Raw genomic sequence first — 26,741 nt, 5'->3', positions numbered from 1 at the left:
ATGTCTTGCATTCTGCCCCCATCATGTCCAGCATTCTGCCCCCATCATGTCTTGCATTCTGCCCCATCATGTCGAACATTCTGCCCCATGTCTTGCATTCTGTCCCAATCATATCTGCATTCTGCCCCATCATGTCTGCATTCTGCCCCATCATATCTGCATTTTGCCCCCATCATGTCTTGCACTCTGCCCCCATCATGTCTTGCATTCTGCCCCATCATGTCTTGCATTTTGCCCCCATCATATCTGCATTCTGCCCCCATCATGTCTGCATTCTGCCCCATCATGTCTTGCATTCTGCCCCCATCATGTCTTGCATTCTGCCCCATCATGTCTTACATTCTGCCCCCATGTCTTGCATTCTGCCCCCATTTCTCCATATTTGCCCCTGTGTGTCTCCAGTCCTGCCCCCGAGTCTCCATTCTGCCAGGGAAACATATTGCCCCTTTTAATAATAAAATAAAAACTTTTTTCTTTCCTGGCCTCGCTCCTGCGTTGAAGATGGAGCTGCAGCTGTGTGAGGCTGAGCTGAAAGGACCTGTGGTGACGTCATCATCATGTGATCAGGGGGCGGGCTGATCAATGGTGAAAAACTGTGGTAATGATGATGTCACCACAGGTCCTTCAGCTCTTCTGTAGCTTTGGATGTCGGCCGCTGTGGCGGCTCTGCTGATGTGTGCGCTGCAGGCCCGGCCGCAGCGCACACTTGGGGCCCGTCTGGTGCCCCATGACATGCAGCACTTGGGGCCCGATGACTGTAAGCACAGGAGCGGGGCCCCTGATCTGTGGGGCCCCCTTCTGTACTGCTGTTCATCGGGCCCCATACAGCAGTAAGGGCTGCCATGCCCTGATGGCAGCCCTGGGCAGGCGCCCCCTGGCTTGGGTGGCGCCCCGGGCGATCGCACCCCCCGTCCCCCCCTAAAAACAGCCCTGCTCCAGGATCCCATTTTGACCCGGGCATGGGAAAGAATAATCGAGGTGAATGGGGTGGCTCAACAACAAGGTACGGAGGTGGTGTTCCCACAAATGGCAATCAACCAGGAATTACTATACGGGGTTGATGAAATCCAGGACGAGATGGAAGAACAATGGTAGTGTCCCAATCCTACCGTCGGGCGGTGCTCAAAATGGCTTACACCCATATGCTGGGAGGGCACTTGGGGGCCAAAAAGACGCAGGAGCTCATATTGAGGCTTCTTTTGGCCTGGAGTCTACGCTGAGGTGCAGAGGTTCTGTGAAACGAGTCCGGAGTGCCAGCTAACCTCACCCACCACAAACTACTGGAGTCCATTGGTACCTCTACTCATAGAGGTTCACCCACCACAAACTACTGGAGTCCATTGGTACCTCTACTCATAGAGGTACCTTTCCAATGGATTGTGATGGATTTGGTAGCCGGTAGAGTTGAGCAATGGGAATTTCCCACGCAGCAATGGCATAAAGTGAGACTAGGGACTTTTTTTTTTTAAGTGGCGGAAGAATACAGTGCGGTAGGATACCTACCTTCCGTCATTGGATTCCTGCAGCCCGTAGAGAGCGGCAGCATCAGCTGATGCTGCAGTTCTCTACCCAAGATCGTCGTGGGACACACTCGTGGACTGCTTCGGATCATGGGTGAGTATTTTTGTGGTTTGTTATGTTAATATTTATTCCGTAAAAGACAATGGCTTCGGGGAACAATGTGACAAGTATTGGTAAGTATGTTACTCTATGTTATATGTACTGTATGTCTATGTATGTATTGTATGTAGCATCCATATAGTATGTATGTAGTATATATGTGGTATGTATGTAGCATGTAGTATGTATGTAGCATGCATGTAGTATGTATGTAGTATATACGTGGTATGTATGTAGCATGTAGTATGTATGTAGTATGTATGTAGCATGCATGTAGTATGTATGTAGTATGTATGTAGTATGTATGTAGCATGCAGTATGTATGTAGCATGCATGTAGTATATATGTAGTATGTATGTAGCATGTAGTATGTATGTAGCATGCATGTAGTATATATGTGGTATGTATGTAGCATGTAGCATGTATGTAGCATGCATGTAGTATATATGTAGTATATATGTAGCATGTAGTATGTATGTAGCATGCATGTAGTATATATGTAGTATGTATGTAGCATGTAGTATGTATGTAGCATGCATGTAGTATATATGTGGTATGTATGTAGCATGTATGTAGCATGCATGTAGTATATATCTAGTATATATGTAGCATGTAGTATATATGTAGCATGCATGTAGTATATATGTAGTATGTATGTAGCATGTAGTATGTATGTAGCATGCATGTAGTATATATGTGGTATGTATGTAGCATGTATGTAGCATGCATGTAGTATATATGTGGTATGTATGTAGCATGTAGTATGTATGTAGCATGCATGTAGTATGTATGTAGTATGTATGTAGTATGTATGTGGTATGTATGTAGCATGTAGTATGTATGTAGCATGCATGTAGTATATATGTGGTATGTATGTAGCATGTAGTATGTATGTAGCATGCATGTAGTATGTATGTAGTATGTATGTGGTATGTATGTAGCATGTAGCATGCATGTAGTATGTATGTAGTATATATGTGGTATGTATGTAGCATGTAGTATGTATGTAGCATGCATGTAGTATGTATGTAGTATATATGTGGTATGTATGGAGCATGTAGTATGTATGTAGTATGTATGTAGCATGCAGTATGTATGTAGCATGCATGTAGTATATATGTAGTATGTATGTAGCATGTAGTACGTATGTAGCATGCATGTAGTATATATGTAGTATGTATGTAGCATGTAGTATGTATGTAGCATGCATGTAGTATATATGTGGTATGTATGTAGTATGTATGTAGCATGCATGTATTATGTATGTAGTATGTATGTAGTATATATATATATTTTTTTTTTAAACATTTAACACATTAGCCGGATGATGGGACTACTACTGTCCCATCATTGGCTAATGTGTCAATCACTGTCATGGTAGCAGGCATCGCCCGATGGGACTTGTAGTCCCATCGGACGATGCTTGCACAGACCCCCGGACATCAGCACAGCCCCCCGGCAGGCCGGTACAGACCACCACAGGGTGCACAGACCACCGGCAGGCCGGCACAGCCCCCCGGCAGGCCGGTACAGACCCCCACAGGGTGCACAGACCACCGGCAGGCCGGCACAGCCCCCCGGCAGGCCGGTACAGACCCCGGGCAGTCCACACAGCCCCCCGGCAGGCCGGCAGAGACCCCTGGAAGGCCCGAAATGACGGCGCATCATGATGCGCACACACCGCGCATCATGATGACGTCATTTCGGCTGTCAATCAACTTTGAACTTCCGATTCCGATGCCGACTTCCGATATTAAAAAAAATATCGGAAGTCGGTATCGGAATTCCGATACAGCAAGTATCGGCCGATACCTGCGGTATCGGAATGCTCAACACTAGTAGCCGGTAACATACAGTATGTCCCATTTTTACATTTGATTTTTGAGTATTCAAAAAAAGTCTTTGCAGATTTATTGCAGTGGATCAATTTGGCATAAAGCCTGATTGATCCTGATGGATAACCTCTGTAATGATGAGAAATAATATGTTTGCTAGGGTCTTTGCAGTAGTTTTAATATCAAATGGCAATAGGGAAATAGGGCGATATGACTCAGGGCGCAGTGGGTCTTTTCCCGGTTTTCAAAAGGACCACTATAATTGCCTCATTCATGGATTTTGGCATTTGACTGACTTTCATGGCCATATTAAAAGTTTCCAGTAGTTTGAGAATAAAAAGATATTTATATTTTTTTTATAAAATTCTCATGGCAGCCCATCGGATTGGATTTTCATTAGCCAGTGATTGCAGGGTTTCCTCTAATTCAGATATTGTTAATGGGTTTTCTAAGTAGGAGCTACTTTCCTTTTTAAATTTCGGTAATTTTTAAATGACCCAAGCTGTTCCTCACTGCCAGTAAGCCTGGAATTATATACAGCTCTGGAAAAAATTAAGAGACGACTGCACAGATTTATAAAAATCAGCTTCTCTACATGTCTGACAGCCATTCCATTCCAGTGTCAGTTGAATTCCAACCAGAGTACACCTCATTCTACTTAATGTGCTTCTGATTAGGCGATCACCTGAACCAAATCTTATTTAACAAAGGAAAGTATTAAAAACCTTGCTGTGGTGTTCACAATCCTCTTGCAATAGGACACGCTGGATGGCAAAACAAGTGCTAGTAATATCCCAAAAGTAATAGGAATTAAAAAATAAATTTTAACCATGCCAAAGGAGTTGAAAAGAAAAGTCTTGAGGGAGGAAAAGAAGGGCTCAATTCTGACTTTACTAGCAGAGGGATACAGTGAGCGTCATGTTGCCTCCAACTTTAAAATTTCTAAGATGGCAGTCCATTACAACAAGGTTAAGCAGCAGACATTGGGGACAACGAAGCTACAGACCGTCAGAGAGCGAAAACGACTCTCCACTGACTGGGATGACCATCATCTTATTTGAATGTCACTCAGCAACCTCAGGATGACATCAAGTGACCTACAAAGGAATGGCAAATGGCAGCTGGGGTTAAGTGCACGGCAAGAAAAAGTTTGTAACAGGCTCCTCGAAGCAGGGCTCAAGTCATGTAAAGGTAGAAAAAAAGCCTTTCTTCAATGAGAAGCAAAAGAGAGCCAGGCTGAAGTTTGCCAAAGACCATATTAGGATTAGACCATAGATGACTGGAGTAAGGTAATCTTCTCTGATGAGTCTAATTTTCAGCTTTGCCCAACATCTGGTTGTCTAATGGTTAGACAGAGACCTGGAGAGGCGTACAAGCCACAGTGTCTTGCACCCACTGTGAAATTTTGTGGAATATCGGTGATGATCTGGGGATGCTTCAGCAAGGCTGGAATTGGGCAGGTTAATTTTTGTGAAGGGCGTATGAATCAAGCCACATGCAAGGTTATCCTGGAAAAACAATTGGTTCCTTCTGCTCAGGCAATGTTCCCCAACTCTGAGGACTGGTTTTTCCAGCAGGACAATGCACCATGCCACACAGCTAGGTCAATCAATGTGTGGATGAAGGACCACCACATCAAATCCCTGTCATGGCCAGCCCAAACTCCAAACCTGAACCGCATTGAAAACCTCTGGAATGTAATCAAGAGGAAGATGGATAGTCACAAGCCATCAAACAAAGAAGATCTGCTTACATTTTTGTACCAGGAGTGGCATAAGGTCACCCAAAAGCAGTGTGAAAGACTGGTGGAAAGAATGCCAAGACGCATGAAAGCTGTAATTAAAAATTGTGGATATTCTACAAAATATTGATTTCTGAACCCTTCCTGAGTTAAAACAATAGTATTGTTGTTTCTAAATGATTAGGAACTTGTTTTCTTAGCATTATTTGAGGTCTGCAAGCACTGCATTTTTTATTTTTTTATTTTGACAATTTCTCATTTTCTGAAAATAAATACAAAATTTAGTGCTTGGAAATTCGAAGACGTTGTCAGTAGTTTATAGAATAAAAGAGCAATTTACATTTTAGTCCAAAATATACCTATAAAGAGAAAAATCAGACAAACTTAAAATTTTCAGTGGTCTCTTAATTTTTGACAGAGCTGTATAATAGTATAGTAAGCATGAAATGTCTTTAGTATCTTATGATGTCCCATTATTATGTCCCCATTTTCCGTACTCAATCGGCTGATATACTGTAAGGTGGGTTCTCTTGTGATTTAACTATGGCAGACAGAAGATGCACCACACTTTCCCCATGTTCAAAAAATTTCTGTTTATAAAAAAAGTTTGTTTTCCCGCATTAAAAAGATTATCATTAACCCCTTTACCCACGAGGGTGGTTTGCATGTTAATGACCGGGCCAATTTTTACAATTCTGACCATGTCCCTTTATGAGGTAATAACTCTGGAACGCTTCAATGGATCCCGGTGATTCTGACAATGTTTTCTCATGATATTTTGTACTTCATGTTAGTGGTAAAATTTCTTTGATATCACATGTGTTAATTTGTGAAAAAAAATGGAAATTTGGCAAAAAATTTTAAAATTTTGCAATTTTCCAACTTTGTATTTTCATGCCCTTAAATCACAGACATATGTGTAAGGAGGTAGTGGGGACCCTCATTTGAATCCCCTCTCTCCTTTCCCTCATGTGGTACCCGGGTGGTTTGCTTGTAATGTTTTATGTAATTTATATACCGCTATGTTGAATTCATGTGCTTTGTTTGTATTGTCATAATATGTTCTCTTAATGTATAACCTATGTTGGATATGCTCTCTGTTGTATTGTTAGGGAATGGATGGAAAGAGTTAATAAAAGGGGCTGTACCAGCTCGTGGGTAAGGAGCAGGAAGTTCCTGCTTCTAGTCAGAGCCTGGGCAGGATTACCCGAGGCAGGACGTGTGTCCCTGTCTGGTACAGGAAGGACCCCCGGCTGGGGAATAAAAGCTGCAGTAGACTTCTGCCACCATCTGCCGGGCAGTGTAGGCAGACCCCGGGACCATGGGATCGTCATCAGAAAGATTCATACTGACTGGCCTCAAGCAGATACAGGGACAGAACAGGAAGCCTTATTTCATGTATAGTAAAGTTTTCCCTGTTGGATCAGAACTGTGCTTGACATGTATTATTCCTAGATCCTCACCCTCAGTGGCCGCCTTGAACATTGAGAGGAGGTAACTGACTGTGCTGTGGAATTGAGCCCGTACTTGTCCTTTTCATGTTCAAGGGGGCCGGGGTGCTTGTGGACTGTTGCTTAGATGGACTCGGTCATGACTACCACCCTGTGCCACCATGTTACATATGTAACACAAAATACTTAATAAGTAACATTTCCCACATGTCTAGTTTACGTTAGCACTATTTTGGAACCAACCTTTTTTTTGCTAGGAAGTTATAAGGTTTAAAAGTTGAACAGCGATTTCTCATTTTTCAACACCATTTTTTTGGGGGGAGCACATCGCATTTGAAGTCAATTTGAGTGTTGTGTTAGGGCTGGCGGAACGCACCAAATAATAAAATAATAGTAAGGTGCGTTCGCAGCCCAGGGTCCACCGTGCAGGGGTGGTAAACTGCTGCTTAGTAATGGCGGAAGTATAAAGCGGTATAGAAAAGGTCACACGTGGGTTAATGTCACCCATTGGGAACAGAAGCGAACTCTGTTAACTCACAGAGCCGCACTACCGCAGAACATAAATGCCGGTGCCTGTTTAGCTCACAGAGCCCGGCCACGGAGCGCACAGAAAGTGGTCACAGAACTCTGCCCCAAGGACATGGGGTTAGAGTCCCTCTAGACCTTCTGAGCGTGCAGCGTCGCACCTGCAGACGCCACTATAGATGCTGACTATGGAGTGTCAAGCACATGCACCGTGGACACTGATGCCTGTCTCAGACTCTGTCCTACCTAAGCCTGGGCGCTTAACAGGCTAGGCTGCACAACACATGCGTACCAAGGGTAGGGGTTTCTTAATGAGTCATTCACCAGAGACATTCATACATGCATACGACACTCACTCCTCATAGTCTGATAATTCAGTCTATACTAGCGCATGGCCGAGCGGCCATGCGAACCTTTTATAGCCGCATCCTTCCAGGAGCTTCCTGACCTTTCTGATGGTCCAATCTGAGCTGGAGAAGAACCTGAGTATGTGACCTCCGATCTCCAGTGAGAGATCGTCCCACGGGCATGCTCAGTGGACCGAAAGGAGGACTTAGTCCCTGGAGTAGCTCGCTGGTGACCAGCATGCGTTCCTATAGCTGACCAGAGGTGGCAGCAGCAACCAAACACAGAGAGCTGGTTTGAGCAGAGGCCGGGATCGACGAGTCTTCTGAGCAGGCTCCTCCAGCCGAAGAGGAATGGGAGACTGCTGGACACAAGGCTCGGGATTCCTGCTGTGCAGCGACAGGAATCCGACACCTAACATGTTGTATATGAGAGAAAATACCCAAAAGGGACACCATTCTAAAAACTGCACCCCTCAAGGTGCTCAAAACCACATTTAAGAAGTTTATTAACCATTCAGGTGCTTCACAGGAATTTTTTGGAATGTTTTAAAAAAAAAATGAACATTGAAATTTTTTCACAAAAAATTTTACTTCAGATCCAATTTTTTTTATTTTACCAAGGGTAACAGGAGAAATTGGACCTCAAAAGGGTTGTACCGCCCCTCGTCAGTGCAAAGTGTGAGATGTGGTTTGGCTGTGAGAGAGGCATCTGACCGATATCCCAGAAGTATCATTTCTCCTTGCGGAGAATGACATGCTAAGCATGTCGAGGTGAGGAGACTTAAAGCCACAATGCTTCTCTTGGAAATATGCTAATTATGCAAATTGTCTCTTCAGAGAGGAAGAGGACTAGAACTCTAGTGCCACCTCACAGAATTTTATACCACTGAGCGGTGAAGAAAGAATAAATTACATTTATACCACTAAAATGTTGTTTTAGCCCCAAGTTTTTAATTTTTCTAAGGGCTAATAGGAAATTTTTTAACAACACACTGAGGTCCATTTTTTAATGAGTGTGCCAATACCCTACATGTAATCAGGAAATATTTTTCAGGTACAGTGCAAAGCTCAGAAGGGAAGGAGAGCCAGATTTTACTGTTATGGTTTGCAGGCGCCATGACCCACTGGGAGAGCCCATGAGGTGCCAAAACAGCAGAGCCCCTCATAAGTGGCCCCATTTTATAAACTACATCTCTCAATGAATTCATCTAGGGGTGCAGTGATCATATTGACACTATGGGTGTGCCACGGAATTTTATACCATTGGGCAATGAAGACAAAATAACTACATTTTTACCACCAAAATTTAGTTTTAGCCAAAGATTTTACATTTTCACACAAGAAGTGTGTAAAAATGGCACCAAAATTTGTCCCCCAATTTCCACTGAATGTGGCAATACCCCATATGTGGCTGTACAGTGCTACTTAGCCATACGGAGAGACTCAGGAGGAACGGAGCACTATTTGCCTATTCAAGTGAATGGGTCTGTGCACATGTCATTGTGTTTCCACGGACCGTGTGTCCATGGGCAAAACACTCTGACATGTCCTTATTTTAATGTCAGCACAGGCCACAAAATGTCCCATACACGTGCATACGCATAAGACACATGGATGTCATCCATGTGACACGCATCGGCGCCGAGGAAGAAGTGTTACAGTAAGCGCTGCTCCCCAGCAACAGGTGCTTAACACGGCTCTCATCATTCTCCCCTGCTCTGCTGGCGATTGACGCGAGCAGGGAAGAATGATGAGAGTTACATTTAAGTGTTAAAAGAGACAGCGGGCGGCGTCTGATGGGACTATTACTCCCATCAGCCCAGCCCTGCTGATCCTAATAACAGTGACAGCAGATGCGGCTGATGGGGGTATTCATCAGCCGCCATCTGCGCTATAAATTAATAAATAAATGAAAAAAATGGTGTGGTTTCCCCTGTATTTTCTATAACCAGCCAGAGAAAACTCACAGGTGTGGGCTGAACACCTTAGCTGTCAGCGTCAGCAAGGCTGGTTATCTAGAATAGAAGGCTTCCCACATTGTTTTTTTTAATTATTTAAATATTTTTTAAAAAAAACAATGTGGGGTCCCCTCATTTTTGACAACCAGCCTTGGTAAAGCTCATAGCTGGGGGCTGGTATTCTCAGGCTGGTAAGGGGCCATGGATATTGAGATATTGATCACCCCAATCTTTAATTAGAGCAGCACATACAGTGGGGAAAAAAAGTATTTAGTCAGTCAGCAATAGTGCAAGTTCCACCACTTAAAAAGATGAGAGGCGTCTGTAATTTACATCATAGGTAGACCTCAATTATGGGAGACAAACTGAGAAAAAAATTCCAGAAAATCACATTGTCTGTTTTTTTTTCATTTTATTTGCATATTATGGTGGAAAATAAGTATTTGGTCAGAAACAAAATTTCATCTCAATACTTTGTGATATATCCTTTGTTGGCAATGACAGAGGTCAAACGTTTTCTGTAAGTCTTCACAAGGTTGCCACACACTGTTGTTGGTATGTTGGCCCATCCCTCCATGCAGATCTCCTCTAGAGCAGTGATGTTTTTGGCTTTTCGCTTGGCAACACGGACTTTCAACTCCCTCCAAAGGTTTTCTATAGGGTTGAGATCTGGAGACTGGCTAGGCCACTCCAGGACCTTGAAATGCTTCTTACGAAGCCACTCCTTCGTTGCCCTGGCGGTGTGCTTTGGATCATTGTCATGTTGAAAGACCCAGCCACGTTTCATCTTCAATGCCCTTGCTGATGGAAGGAGGTTTGCACTCAAAATCTCACGATACATGGCCCCATTCATTCTTTCATGTACCCGGATCAGTCGTCCTGGCCCCTTTGCAGAGAAACAGCCCCAAAGCATGATGTTTCCACCACCATGCTTTACAGTAGGTATGGTGTTTGATGGATGCAACTCAGTATTCTTTTTCCTCCAAACACGACAAGTTGTGTTTCTACCAAACAGTTCCAGTTTGGTTTCATCAGACCATAGGACATTCTCCCAAAACTCCTCTGGATCATCCAAATGCTCTCTAGCAAACTTCAGACGGGCCCGGACATGTACAGGCTTAAGCAGTAGGACACGTCTGGCACTGCAGGATCTGAGTCCATGGTGGCGTAGTGTGTTACTTATGGTAGGCCTTGTTACATTGGTCCCAGCTCTCTGCAGTTCATTCACTAGGTCCCCCGCGTGGTTCTGGGATTTTTGCTCACCGTTCTTGTGATTATTCTGACCCCACGGGGTGGGATTTTGCGTGGAGCACCAGATCGAGGGAGATTATCAGTGGTCTTGTATGTCTTCCATTTTCTAATTATTGCTCCCACAGTTGATTTCTTCACTCCAAGCTGGTTGGCTATTGCAGATTCAGTCTTCCCAGCCTGGTGCAGGGCTACAATTTTGTTTCTGGTGTCCTTTGACAGCTCTTTGGTCTTCACCATAGTGGAGTTTGGAGTCAGACTGTTTGAGGGTGTGCACAGGTGTCTTTTTATACTGATAACAAGTTTAAACAGGTGCCATTACTACAGGTAATGAGTGGAGGAAAGAGGAGACTCTTAAAGAAGACGTTACAGGTCTGTGAGAGCCAGAAATCTTGATTGCTTGTTTCTGACCAAATACTTATTTTCCACCATAATATGCAAATAAAATGAAAAAAAAAGAGACAATGTGATTTTCTAGATTTTTTTTTCTCAGTTTGTCTCCCATAGTTGAGGTCTACCTATGATGTAAATTACAGACGCCTCTCATCTTTTTAAGTGGTGGAACTTGCACTATTGCTGACTGACTAAATACTTTTTTTCCCCACTGTAGCTGCCCAGTAAACGCACGTCTTTTAGATGCTCCAGTTGCCCTGTAGCAGTGAAAATTGGGGTTCATATTTGTGAGGTTGATGTCACCTTTGTATTGTCAGGTGACATCAAGCCCACGGCTTAGTAATGGAGGAGCGTCTATAAGACACCTATCCATTACTAATCCTATAGTTATATGGTAAATAAAGACACAGCCAGAATAAAGTATTTTATTAGAAATAAAACAAAACATAGTTTTACTTTTTTATTTAAAAATAACAAACGCAGTTTCACTTTTTGTATTGAAGAACTGCAATAAATTAACTTTTTGATGGTGTAATTTTGTGAGAAGCACATGTATATACCGCCTCCATATAAAGATACAACTAAAAAAAAATTTCCTTTACATTGGAATTTTCTTCAACCCTAACTCTGTTGACAGGGAATTTTAATAATTATATTCATCCACTTTGGGATAGACTACATACAGGCAATAAACCTGCCATGGCTTCTTCTACAGAGCTGTCCAGATTATTAGCTGAAACTAGATATGCAGATATTTGGAGAAAGATAAATCCTCTAGCTAAGAAATATTCATGCTGCATCATTCCTTATTACGGATTGACTTGGCAATTGGAACAGAATTTCTAATTCTGTTAATTCATGAGGTGGAATAATTACCAAGGGGAATCTCAGACCATTCTCCGATTTGTGTATAAATGAGAATAGGGGATACAGAAGGGGCAATGAAATCTCTGTGGCATTTGAATCCATATTGGCTCATGTTGGTAGGTAATGCTATAAAGGAGGAACTGAACTGACAGAATTTTTTTTAAATAAATGAGGAATCAACATCTAAAAATTATATTGTGGAATAACATGATGGTGTATGTTAGGAGAATATTTATGAAATATTTTTAGATATAAAGCTAAAAATAAGGAATTCCAGCAAACTCTTGAAAATGGTGTAAAACAAGCTAAAAGTTGGTACTGGACAGGAATTAGAAGCAGCCCAGAAATTATTTTGCTCCTATCGGACATCGGATGTAATATTCTATCCATGTGATTTGGGCCAATTTGACCATGGACGGAATATTACGTCATCGCGACCGCCAGTGCACATGGGTGGTGCACAGGCGATCGCCACAGGGTGTCAGCTGATTCTGACAGCTGACACCCTTCACTAGGTGCCAGGAGTGGTCACAAACCGCTCCCGGCACTTTAACCTGCGATCGCCTCATTCCGGAAGCCAACAGAGGGCTGACAGCCCCTCTGCCTTTGGATCGGAGGCCTCGCATCATGATGCGGGGTCCTGATCATTGCCATGGTAACCCAATGTCGTCATGGGGCACCAGAGCGAGGAAACATGCTGATCATGAACAGTGCAAGATCAGCAAGTCTCTCTGTCAGTGCAGCTTATATGGCATGTAGATGCTCCTTCATCTGCATGCTATAGAAGCAACCAGCCTGCCAAAAATGTTTGTCCCACAATGGCAATAAGTAAAAAAGTTAGAAAAATGAAAAAAAATTGATAATTGTAAAAATATATTTAAAAAAATCAAAAATAATTATAAAAAATCAATATATTTTCTATCACTAAATAAATATTTGAATGAAAGAATAAATCTAAACAAAAGTACACACATTTGGTATCACCGTGTCTGCAACGTCCTGACCTATAAAACTGTCCCACTAGTTAACCCCTTTAGTGAACACCATAAAAAAATAAAAAACAAGGCAAAAAACAATGCCTTATCATCTTACCACCAAACAAAAATGGAATAACACGCGATCAAAAAGACTGATATAAGTAAACATGGTACTGCTGAAAACATCCTCTTGTCCTACAAAAAACAAGCCACCATACAGCATCATCAGCAAAAAAATAAAAAAGTTATAGCTCTCAGAATAAAGTGATGCAAAAATAATTATTTTTTCTATAAGATAGTTTTTATTGTATAAAAGCGCCAAAACATAAAAAAACTATTTAAATGAGGTATCGCTCTAATTGTACTGACCCGAAGAATAAAAGTGCCTTATCAGTTTTACCACACACAGAACGGTATAAACACTGCCCCCAGAAAAAAAATTGTAAATTGCTGGTTTTTATTCATCCTGCCTCCCAAAAATCGGAATAGATAGTGATCAAAAAAATGTCATGTGCCTGAAAATGGTACCAATTAAATCATCAACTCGTCCCGCAAAAACAATACCACACATGACTGTGGGCCAAAATATTGAAAAATTATAGCTCTCAATATGTGGTGATGCAAAAAGCTATTTTTTGCAATAAAAAACATCTTTTAGCTTGTGACAGCAGCCAAACATAAAAACCTGCTATAAGGCATCTTTCACATGTCCTGATATTTCTGGTACCGGAGATGTCAGTGTCCATGTGTGTAATATCACAGCGTTACAGTAAGCGCTGTTCCCCGGTGTCAGGTGCTGACCACTCATATATAGAGTCATTACAAACAGAGTGATCTATTTCATTTGTTTATTTCCGTTTATGTCGATGATTTTTGCTTACACCTTAGTATTTTCAATAGGCGCAGGATTGTGTCTCTATTTTTGTAATGCAATAACTTCAGTACAAGGGGTGTTCTGCCCATTTTGTGCAGCTAGATATTTTTAAGTGCTGTTACAGCTATGGCTAATAGGTGTCATAAGTTGCCCCTTCTCTTTCATTCCTGTGTTTGGAATTTTCTGTTCCCCGAATGGTTAATTGTTCAGAACCGCCCCTTCTTCTAGCCTTGGTCAACAATATGTAACCATTCTCCAGCATCTCCTGAGCAGCCCACACTTGTGTAGCTCAGCTCTTTGCAAAACCATTGCCATAACAAGCAGATTCCAGTAAGGATAATGCAATTATGAGTTATGCACCTCTGTCAGCAGCCATAATGCAACCCCTTATGATGTTTGCATTGCATGCTCAGCTCCTGTGATGTTATTTTACTGCATGTTTGTTATAAGCATCCTCTAGTTATGCATCCTCTGTTCAGTGAGTGTAAAGCTGGCAGCCATTAGTGTGTTAGTTATCTTTCTCCTTTGCTGCTGGGTATGTTATATTGCTCAGCTCTTATATAATGCATGATAACAGCATCCTATATCATTGCTACTGTTGTGACAATACCCTGCATTGCTATTACCTGCCAGTACTTGTGTATTGTATACTGTGTACAGTACTGACATGCTGTGTTATCTGTCTCTCGTAGTTTTTACCTGAATCATCCACATTTTGTACAACAATCTGCGGAATTATCCATCCATTAGCAACTCCCATCATTGTCCATATCATCCCAATAAATAATAGACTTAAGCACCCACAGTCTTGTTTCTGGGAGTGGATAAAAAGTTAAGCCGTATGCTGGAATCCACACAGCGTCATTCGTGGAAGAAGGCAGAACAAGGGGTTTTGGTGGAGCCCCTGGTGGAGGAGGTTTGAAAGGCACCCTATGTGCTCATTCTTTTGTGAACATGGGAGACAGTGCTTCTCCTCCAAACAAATCTCTTAATGAGGCCTCCATATATTCAACCCAATTTTTGCTTTCAGCCCATTCTGGGACTCCAATAATGCGTAGATTATTTCTACGAAGTCTGTTTTCTACATCGTCTGTTTTATTAAACAGGGCATTCAGATTTTATTTATACATTGTCATATTTTTTTCCTTGGGAGGTAATTGATCCTCAATATTACTAATTCTTCCCTTTGTTTTTTTAATTCTTTCAAACGCCATTTGAATGTCTATCCTTATAGATGTTATGTCTTCCTTCCAGATCTCATATGTGTGGTAATGCTGGTCAGGGTTGTATTAGACACATTAACTGAAGACAGCACATCCCTCATTGTAGGTTCCTTATCTGTGACAGCTTCTGTGTTTCCTGTTAACACTAACTAAGCGCCTTCTCTGGGTACTCAAGATGGCTGCTGTTAATTTTTTGGTGCGTCATCTGCTCTGATTCAGAAGCGAGCACTGCTCCCAGTTTCTCCTGTTCCTCCCCCAAATGACCTTTAGGAGAGCCTTCGACAGCCACCTCCGTCAACTGAGCAAAGCGTCTCGGACAAGATACAGCCTCCGACACCTTATCTCCCTTCTGGGATTCTTCAGCCAGCTCCATGTTGGGCTGCGCAGCTGTTGACGGGTCATTCTCCTTGGGAGCCCCTAGAATCTCACAGGTACCAGAGTGTGGCAGTATAACTCCGTTTTCTGTTGGTGCAGGCTGGGATTTCAGGACTATGAGTGTGAGCTCTCGGCCCATGCATGTGCTCACCTCAAGTATCATGCCACGCCCCCCTCAACCACCTTTCTACATATATTCTTATCAGGGGCAAATGTCATCTCCTATCTCACTAATGTAACAATCTAGCTTCACTGAATACAGATTTAAACTGGGAATTGAGAATTTTGAAAATGCATTATCCGTACTGAAGGAGAAAGAAGCTGATTTATCTGATAATATATATTACAAAGTTGCTTATTTTAATGAGTACTATTGATTTATGAAATAAAAATTAAAATGATGTTTACTATTTAACGAGAACCTGTCAGCACAATTTTGCAATGTAAAGTAAATGTTGTAATACAGAATAAATTGATACCTTTGGTGAAGAAAACCATTTTGTTGTTCTGCTTTCATTTTCATGTGAAATTTTCTGCTATTCAAACTTCAATGCACAGGGTCAAGAATGTGCAATGGGTTCTTATCTCCCTGTTTGTGATTCTTCAGCCTGTCTCTGGTCTTTGAATGATAGGTCACTGCTTTTTTAGTGACCTGCTTCCTCTGAAATCTCCTTTTCAGAAGAGGCAAGTTACTGAAGAAGCCTGGACCTGTCATTTAGGCTTCTTTTTCACTTACCGTATTTTTGCGGGCTGATTTTGAGGCCCCAATAGATTTCTATGGGGCCGCAAAAATGGGCCGCAATAATTCCACGGAGCGCCGTCAACTGTATGACCGTGAGGGCCGTATTTACGGCCGTAAAAAAAGATCGAGCCTGCTCGATCTTTTTCACGGCTTACGGACACGACCCCCATTGAAAATCAGTGGGGCCGCAAAAACAATGGAAGTTTGTTTTTGCGGTGCAACGTGACTTCTGGTTTTGTGGAACACCGTTTTTTTCCCAATAGTTTTTCCATAGTATTGGAAACCCTAAAAACGGTGATCCGCAAGTTTTTTCCGGTCCGTTATTGCGGCAGACCATGAAAATTGCGGTGATACGGCCCGCAAAATCGAGCCACAAAAACCCAGTAAGTGTAAAAGAAGCCTTAAAGGCAACAGGCAGACGGAGGAGCTGTAGACTCACAGTCACGGAGGAGAAGACCTTATGTACAGGCCAGTCCTTGTTCACAGAAATCTAATTAGTAGAAAACTTCAAATGGTGATTATAGAAGAACAGCAAAGATGATTTCTTTATTAAAGTTATTAATTTAATGCATATTGCAGCCCCATCACAGATAAGTCTTTACATAGCAAAATTATACTGACAAGGTCTCTTTAGTTTGTATAAGGACACTGTATTCTTTCGATAAAAGAAGAGCATACAGTATGTTTATGAAAGTGTTTGTCTAAAATAACCCTTATTTGTTTTAAATTAAAGGGACATATTGTCACCAGAGAGAGGTGGAAGCTATAACTGAAGGTGATGAAGATAATACAGGATGCTGCTGTTTCCAAATTGGTCATTTGCCACATGTTCTCTCATGTAATGCTGCTTTCAACCTGAGATGGATGACATGGGAAATAACACGTAAACAATATATTCTGGAAGGATATAGTGTAATTTCTAGTAATGCAGCAAGTCTTTTCCATGTTTTTGATCTGCGGAAAATCCTCATCAAATATTTTGTAAAGGTATTAACTTATATGAATATACAATATTTTTAAAGTTTTATATTAAGTGGATTTACTGTAATGAAAATATGAGACATCAATTTTTAAATGCAATACTGAATAGTGGGCAGCACGGTGGCTCAGGACTCCTTGCAGCGCTGGAGTCCTGGGTTCGAATTCCATCAAGGACAACATCTGCAAGGAGTTTGTATGTTCTCCCTATGTTTGCGTGGGTTTCCTCCGGGTACTCCGGGTACTCCGGTTTCCTCCCGCATTCTGATAGGGAATTTAGATTGTGAGCCCCATCAGGGACAGTGATGATAATATGTGCAAAACTGTAAAGTGCTGTGGAATATGTTAGCGCTATATAAAAAGGTTATTATCAATATTAATAGACAGATATTCTCACAGGTTTACCCTGAAACAGAGGGACTAGATGACTGCGGTGTCTGATTTCACGTACTACGGCACTGATTAGAAGCACTTCATCATCATATTAAACAGTGCAGGTTTCTGCTATCAGTGCAGGGGTTATTCTGTTCAGTTGAGCGCTTCTGGAGCTTTCCTGCTTTGATGGTGTTGGCCACTCCCCTCTGCTATATATACTCATCTCTGGCATTCAAGGATTGCCAGTGTTAATTTCATGCTGCCTGGTTCTGGATTCGGAGGTGTTGGTTGTTTGAGGAGGCATTTGGAGTGTTGTTCAGAAGACTGGTGATTTGTCTGTGTGCATATCCTCATCCCCTCCTATTTGGTTTTTCCTTCCTTTACTTCCCAGTGTTCCATGCTGTTGCTTGTGAGTGCATATTTATATGATTGGTTTTTCATTTGTCCCAGCATGTCTTGCCTTGTTAGTCTGGTTTGTGTTTTCTTATACAGTAGAACTCCCCACTTCCCTAGGTGAGGGAGGGGACAGATAATGGCTGATTTAGGATATCAGTAAGGCACGTGAGTTCGGCATCTTCACCATGAGAAGTAATCTGGGGAGCAGGGATAGCTATGGCTCCACTGGCTTTAAGGATAGGGAATGAGCCCAGGGATATTCTGCAACAGTGTCACAACAGATATGTACAGTAAGTTGTGATATTGCCACAGCCAATTTTATTTTTATGGGATTAATTTTATTCCTCCCCTCATAACTAAATTTTTGCCTGCTTCATTTTTGCGGTCCATCAAGTTCAACCTTTCTCCACTAATTGTTCATTTTGTCACTAAATTAACTATAACGAGATGAAGGATGTGTGATGGCTATATGAGCACTCGACTATGGGATGGCGAATATGTATGATGGGTATATGGGCATGGGACTATGGGATGGAGGATGTGTGATGGGTATATGGGCACTCGACTATGGGATGGAGGAAATGTATGATGGGTATACGGGCACGGGCCTATGGGATCGTGGATATGTATGATGGGTATATAGGCACGGGACTATGGGATGGAGGATAATTATAATTTGCTATAACTAACCACAGTTAGTTACTTTGGGCAGCGCCGGGCTCTTCAGCTAGTTAACTATAACCTGCAATGTTATGTGTATTGAGGAAATGATCCTGCTCTTTCTTAAAAGCTGTTGTAGTGTCTGCCATTACTACCTCTTGTGGCAGGGCATTCCACATTCTGACTGCTCTAACTGTAAAGAACCCTTTCCTATTTACCTGTCAGAATTGCTTTTCTTCCACCAATAATGAGTGCCCCAGGGTCCTTAGTATTGTCCTTGGAAGGAATAAGTCATGCGCCAGTCCTTTGTACTGACCACACATATATTTAGACTTATAAATGAGATCCCCTCTGAGGTGTCTTTTTTCTAAGCTAAACAAGTCCAAGTTTTTGACCTCTAATCATATGAGAGACCTTCCAACCCTTTTAATACTATAAGGAGAACAATACCAGCTTGCATTATCACTGCAAGAAAATTGCCAAAGCTAACTAGTAAATAAAGAGGAAAAGGAAGTTTCATGGTTAAAAAATAGATTGTATTATTTATTTACTATATGTAATTAATAAAAGTAAGAGTACAAAATAGTGATAGTAAGGTGCGCAAGGACGGAAGCAAAGGATCACCGGTGCCAGTCAACAACCTGAAAACCTGTATTGTAAACAGGCAAGACACAGCTCAATTGAATAAGCAGAATCAGCAGATGTAAGGTAATAGTATGTAAAAAATTGTTTTGCTAAGAGCAGTGCTTACCAGTATGAGTGAGTAGTTGAAGTCAGCCGGCTGGATCTTACAGACCCCAATGCGCGTTTCACTTATTTGTAAGATGCTTATTCAATTGATCTGTGTCTTGCCTGTTTACAGTACATCACTCTGTATTATTTGTATACTATATTGACCAGTTCCCCACCTGGCTTCTTCACTTTCTCTCTGCTGACATTCCCACAATCAGCATGGGTAACTTCAACATCCCGATTAACACCCATGAATCGGCAGCCTCCAAACTCCTGTTGCTCACTTCATATTTTGGACTTACTCAGTGGTCCTCCTCAGCCACCTACACAGACAGACATACATTAGACCTAGTGTTCACCTGTCTCTTCTCCCTATCTAACTTCACAACCTCCCCTCTCCCTCTATCTGACCACCATCTACTCACGTTCTCATCACTGTCCTCCTCACCTGTCACTCATGTCCACCAACTTGCGCACCCCCACAGAAACCTCGCACATCTAGACACTTGCACACTCTCTGACTCTATTCTACCGCTGTCCTCCATATCTTCACTCCACGACACAGACACTGCCAGTAGTTTCTGCAATGCCACTCATGCGACAAATCAATAGACAACCCTGGTACAATAGCATCACTAAAAAGATTTGGCAAGTATCCAGAATTGCAGAGCAACATTGGAAGAAAACGCATGCGCAAGATGACTTCACCACATTCAAACAAGCAACAATTGCATTCAAATCAGCCCTCACCTCTGCTAAACAGGCCTATCCTCAAAAAGCCATCCCTTGACCCGAGTGCTATGTCCAGCTATCGCCCTACATCTTTGCTCCCATTTGCTTCCAAATTCCTTGAGCAGCACGTCCATGCCGACCTTTCCACTCATTTTGCATCTTGCTCACTATTCGACAGCCAAAAATCTGGCTTCCGTCTCCACCTTTCCACTGAGACTGCCCTAACTAAACTTACTAATGACTTACTAATCACAATGATTAAGGCGGCACGACCGTTGAAACGAGTATGATTTTAAAGGCAGTTTAACCCCTTTCTGCCATTCGACGTACTATCCCATCCATGGGACCTGGGCCCCTATGCCCATGGACGGGATAGTACGTCGACGTGATCAGCAGCGCCCACGTGGTGAGCGCCGCTGATCGCGGCCAGGTGTCAGCTGATTATCACAGCTGACACCCGGCATAATGTGTCAGGGGCGGTCACGGACCGCCCCCGACACGTTAACCCCTTGCACACCGCGATCAAACATGATCGCGGTGTACCGGGGGTTAAAGGGAAGCATCGGCAGGGAGGGGGCTCCCTCCGTGCCTCCCTGAGCCCCCCACGGCAGCGCATTGTGCAGCGCTGCTGCGGGGGCCTCCTTTCCTCCAGGCCCCCGAATCCAAGATGGCGACGGGGGCCTTCGGAGGCCTGCAGGAAGCTGGCTTCCTCAGTGCCTGCAAAGCGTAGGCATGAGGAAGCCTTCTGCACTGCCTGTGACAGATCGCTGATCTGTCACAGTGATCTGTGATGTGACAGATCAGCGATCTGTCACAGGACAGTGATGTCCCACCTGGGACTATTTAATAAAGTAAAAAAAAAAATAAAAAAAAGTGTTAAAATAATTTAAAAAAAAAAATCGCCAAATAAATTAGAAAAAAAAAAAAAATATTCCCCCAATAAATCCATTTTTTTGGAAATAATAAAAAAAAAAACAATAAAAGTACACATATTAGGTATCGCCGCGTCCGTAACGACCCGCCCTATAAAACTGTCCCATTAGTTAACCCCTTTAGCGAACCCCTTAAAAAATAAAAATAAAAAACGAAGCAAAAAATAATGATTTATTATCATACCGCCAAACAAAAAGTGTAATAACGCGCGATCAAAAAGACGCATATAAATATCCATGGTACCGCTGAAAACGTCATCTTGTCCCGCAAAAAACTAGCTGCCACACAGCATCATCAGCGAAAAAATAAAAAAGTTATAGCTCGCAGAATAAAGCGATGCAAAAATTATTATTTTTTATATAAAATAGTTTTCATTGCATAAAACCGACAAAAAACATAAAAAAACGACCTAAATGAGGTATTGCTGTAACCATACTGACCCGAAGAATAAAACCGCTTTATCAATTTTACCGCATGCGGAACGGTGTAAACGCACCCCCCAAAAGAAATTCATGAAACGCTGGTTTTTGTTCATTCTGCGTCCCAAAAATCGGAATAAAAAGCGATCAAAAAATGTCACGTGCCCGAAAATGGTACCAATAAAAACGTCAACTCGTCCCGCAAAAAATAAGACCTCACATGACTCGGTGGGTCAAAATACGGAAAAATTATAGCTCTCAATATGTGGTGATGTAAAACAATTTTTACAATAAAAAGCGTCTTTTACCGTGCGACAGCTGCCAAATATAAAAACCGCCATAAATAGTAAATCAAACCCCCCCGTTATCACCCCCTTAGTTAGGGAAAAATAATAAAATAAAAAAAATGTATTTATTTCCATTTTTCCATTAGGGTTAGGGCTAGGGTTAGGGCTAGGGGTGTGTTGGGGTAGGGGTAGGGTTAGGGTTAGGGTAGGGTTAGGGTTAGGGCTAGGGTTAGGGTTAGGGCTAGGGTTAGGGCTAGGGTTAGGGTTAGGGCTAGGGTTAGGGGTGTGTTGGGGTTCGGGTTGGAGTTAGAATTGGGGGTTTCCACTGTTTGGGCACATCAGGGGCTCTCCAAATGCAACATGGCGTCTGATCTCAATTCCAGCCAATTCTGAGTTGAAAAAGTCAAATGGTGCTCCTTCCCTTCCAAGCTCTGCCATGCGCCCAAACAGTGTTTTACCCCCACATGTAGGGTATCAGCCTACTCAGGACAAATTGCAAAACAATTTTTGGGGTCCAATTTCTCCTGTTACCCTTAGGAAAATAAAAAATTGGGGCAAAAATATCATTTTTGTGGAAAAAAATGATTTTTTTATTTTCACGTCCGAGTGTTATAAACTTCTGTGAAGCACTTGAGGGTTCAAAGTGCGCACCACACATCTAGATAAGTTCCGTGGGGGGTCTTGTTTCCAAAATGGGGTCACTTGTGGGGGTTTCCACTGTTTAGGTACATTAGGGGCTCTCCAAAGGCAACATGACACCCGCAGACCATTCCATCAAAGTCTGCATTCCAAAACGTCACTACTTCCCTTCCGAGCCCTGACGTGTGTCCATACAGTAGTTTTATCCCACATATGGGGTGTCAGCGTACTCAGGACAAATTGGACAACAACTTTTGGGGTTTAATTTCTCCTGTTACCCTTGGGAAAATAAAAAAATTGGGGACTAATTGATCATGTTTGTGGAAAAAATATGATTTTTTTATTTTCATGCCCTGGCATTATAAACTTCTGTGAAGCCCTTGGGGGTTCAAAGTGCTCACCTCACATCTAGATAAGTTCCTTAGTGGGTCTAGTTTTCAAAATGGGGTCATTTGTGGGGGGTTTCCACTGTTTAGGTACATTAGGGGCTCTCCAAAGGCAACATGACACCCGCAGACCATTCCATCAAAGTCTGCATTCCAAAACGTCACTACTTCCCTTCCGAGCCCCGATGTGTGCCCACACAGTAGTTTTCTCCCACATATGGGGTATCAGCATACTCAGGACAAATTGGACAACAACTTTTGGGGTCCAATTTTTCCTGTTACCCTTGGGAAAATAAAAAAATGGTGACTAAAAGATCATGTTTGTGGAAAAAATACGAATTTTTTTATTTTCACGCCCGGGCGTTATAAACTTCTGTGAAGCACTGGGGGGGTTCAAAGTGCTCACCACACATCTAGATAAGTTCCTTGGGGGGTCTAGTTTACAAAATGGTGTCATTTGTGGGGGGTTTCCACTGTTTAGGTACATTAGGGGCTCTCCAAAGGCAACATGACACCCACAGACCATTCCATCAAAGTCTGCATTCCAAAACGTCACTACTTCCCTTCCGAGCCCTGACGTGTGTCCATACAGTAGTTTTCTCCCACATATGAGGTATCAGCGTACTCAGGACAAATTGGACAACAACTTTTGGGGTCCAATTTCCCCTGGTACCCTTGGGAAAATAAAAAAATGGTAACTAAATGATCATGTTTGTGGAAAAAATACGAATTTTTTATTTTCACGCCCGGGCGTTATAAACTTCTGTGAAGCACTGGGGGGTTCAAAGTGCTCACCACACATCTAGATAAGTTCCTTGGGGGGTCTAGTTTACAAAATGGTGTCATTTGTGGGGGGTTTCCACTGTTTTGATACATCAGGAGTTTTCCAAACGCGACATGGTGTCCGATCTCAATTCCAGCCAAAAACGTCAAATGGCGCTGCTTCCCTTCCGAGCTCTGCCATGCGCCCAAATAGTGGTTTACCCCCACATGTGGGGTATCAGCGTACTCAGGACAAATTGCACAATAACTTTTAGGGTCCTGTTACCCTTGGAAAAATAAGAATTGAGGGTGAAAAGATCATTTTTGTGGAAAAAATATGATTTTTTAATTGCATGGCTTTATGTTATAAACTTCTGTGAAGCCCATGGGGGTTCAAAGTTCTCACCACACATCTAGATAAGTTCCTTGGGGGTCTAGTTTCCAAAATGGTGTCATTTGTGGGGGGTTTCCACTGTTTTGGTACATCAGGGGTTTTCCAAACGCGACATGGTGTCCGATCTCAATTCCAGCCAAAAACGTCAAATGGCGCTGCTTCCCTTCCGAGCTCTGCCATGCGCTCAAATAGTGGTTTACACCCACATGTGGGGTATCAGCATACTCAGGACAAATTGCACAATAACTTTTAGGGTCCTGTTACCCTTGGGAAAATAAAAATTGGGGTGAAAAGATCATTTTTGTGGAAAAAATATGATTTTTTAATTGTACCGCTGTACGTTATAAACTTCTGTAAAGCCCTTGTGGGTTCAAAGTTCTCACCACATATCTAGATAAGTTCCTTGGGGGGTCTAGTTTCCAAAATGGGGTCACTTGTAGGGGGTTTCCACTGTTTAGGTACATCAGGGACTCTCCAAACGTGACATGGCGTCCAATCTGAATTCCAGCCAATTTTGCATTGAAAAAGTCAAACGGCGCTCCTTCCATTCTGAGCTCTGCCATGAGCCGAAACAGTCGTTCCCCCCACATATCAGGTATTTGCGTACTCAGGACAAATTGCACAATAACTTTTGCAGTCCAATTTCTCCTGTTACCCTTGGTAAAATAAAAAAAATTGAACCTGAAGTATTTTTTTTATGAAAAAAAGTTAGATGTTCATTTTTTTTTTAATATTCAAAAAAATTCCTGTGACGCACCTAAAGGGTTAATAAACTTCTTGAATGTGGTTTTGAGCACCTTAAGGGGTGCAGTTTTTGGAATGGTGTCACTTTTGGGTATTTTCTATCATATAGACCCCTCAAAGTGGCTTCAAATGTGATGTGGTCCTAAAAATAAAATCGTGTTGTAAAAATGAGAAATTGCTGGTCAACTTTTAACCCTTATAACTTCCTAACAAATAAAAATTTTGGTTCCAAAATTGTGCTGATGTAAAGTAAACATGTGGGAAATGTTAGTTATCAAGTTTTTTGTGTGCCGTATCTCTGTGATTTAAGGGCATAAAAATTCAAAGTTGGAAAATTGCGAAATTTTCAAAATTTTCGCCAAATTTCCGTTTTTCTCACAAATTAACGCAAGTTATTTGAATGAAATTTTACCACTAACATGAAGTACAATATGTCACGAGAAAACAATGTCAGAATCACCGGGATCCATGGAAGCGTTCCAGAGTTATGACCTCATAAAGGTACAGTGGTCAGAATTGTAAAAATTGGCCCGGTCATGAACGTGCAAACCACCCTTGGGGGTGAAGGGTTAAGCTTGTTACTGTCACTGGTAGGAATTGCCTGTTTTTTGTGTCTCTGGATATAAAGATGGATTTTGGACTTATGTGCTTTAACCCCTTTCTGACATCAGATGTACTATCTCGTCCATGGGACCCGGGCCCCTATGCCCATGGACAGGATAGTACATCTAGCGCGATCAGCTGCGCTCACGGGGGGAAAAAAACATAAAAAAAATAAAACATAAAAAAAGACATAAATGAGGTATCGCTGTAACCGTGCTGACCTGAAGAATAAAACTGCCTTATCAATTTTACTGCACGCGGAATGGTGTAAACGCACCCCCCAAAAGAAATTCTTGAAATGCTGGTTTTTGTTCATTCTGCGTCCCAAAAATCGGAATAAAAAGCGATCAAAAAATGTCACGTGCCCGAAAATGGTACCAATAAAAACGTCAACTCGTCTCGCAAAAAATAAGAGCTCACATGACTCTGTGGGTCAAAATAAGGAAAAATTATGGGTCTCAAAATGTGGTGATGCAAAAACTATTTTTACAATAAAAAGCGTCATTTAGCGTGCGACAGCTGGCAAAAATAAAAACCCGCCATAAATAGTAAATCAAACCCCCCTTTATCACCCCCTTAGTTAGGGAAAAATAATAAAATTAAATAAAATGTATTTATTTCCATTTTCCCATTAGGGTTAGGGCTAGGGTTAGGGTTAGGGGTGTGTTGGGGTTAGGGTTGGAGTTAGAATTGGGGGGTTTCCACTGTTTGGGCACATCAGGTGCTCTCCAAACGCAACATGGCGTCTCATCTCAATTCCAGCCAATTCTGCATTGAAAAAGTCAAATGGTGCTCCTTCCCTTCCAACATCTGCCTTGCGCCCAAACAGTGGTTTACCCCCACATATGGGGTATCAGCCTACTCAGGACAAATTGCAAAACAACTTTTGGGGTCCAATTTCTCCTGTTACCCTTAGGAAAATAAAAAATTTTGGGCAAAAATATCATTTTTGTGGAAAAAAATATGATTTTTTTATTTTCACGCCCGGACGTTATAAACTTCTGTGAAGCACTTCGGAGTTCAAAGTACTCACCACACATCTAGATAAGTTCCGTGGGGAGGTCTAGTTTCCAAAATGGGTCACTTGTGGGGAGTTTCAACAGTTTAGGCATATCAGAGGCTCTCCAAACGTGACATGACACCCGCAAACCATTCCATCAAAGTCTGCATTCCAAAACGTCACTACTTCCCTTCCGAGCCACGACATGTACCCATACAGTAGTTTTCTCCCACATATGGGGTATCAGGGAACTCAGGACAAATTGGAATTGCAGTGGTTGCCCCCCACATGTCAGGTATCAGCGTACTCAGGACAAATTGCACAATAACTTTTGCAGTCTAATTTCTCCTGTTACCCTTGGTAAAATAAAGAAAATTGGACCTGAAGTAATTTTTTTTGTGAAAAAAAGTTAAATGTTCATTTTTTTTTTTAAACATTCAAAAAAGGCCTGTGAAGCACCTGAAGGGTTAATAAACTTCTTGAATGTGGTTTTGAGCACCTTGAGGGGTGCAGTTTTTAAAATGA

General features: G+C 42.1%; 1 protein-coding gene across 1 annotated transcript in view; it reads left to right on the top strand.

Moving 5' to 3' along the window:
* The window catches only part of LOC141054931 (pecanex-like protein 2), a 2,173,030-nt gene that overhangs the window by 1,549,928 nt on the left and 596,361 nt on the right, over positions 1-26,741 (top strand). The window contains exon 25 of the mRNA XM_073551818.1: positions 16,910-17,163. Within this exon, the coding sequence (XP_073407919.1) occupies positions 16,910-17,163 (254 nt within the window). The remainder of the gene's footprint in view (positions 1-16,909; positions 17,164-26,741) is intronic.

This window comes from Dendrobates tinctorius, unplaced genomic scaffold, assembly GCF_039654945.1.
Source record: "Dendrobates tinctorius isolate UK_male_01 unplaced genomic scaffold, ASM3965494v1 ptg000181l, whole genome shotgun sequence".
Lineage (NCBI taxonomy): Eukaryota > Metazoa > Chordata > Amphibia > Anura > Dendrobatidae > Dendrobates > Dendrobates tinctorius.
This window is presented reverse-complemented; position numbering and strand designations above follow the sequence as displayed.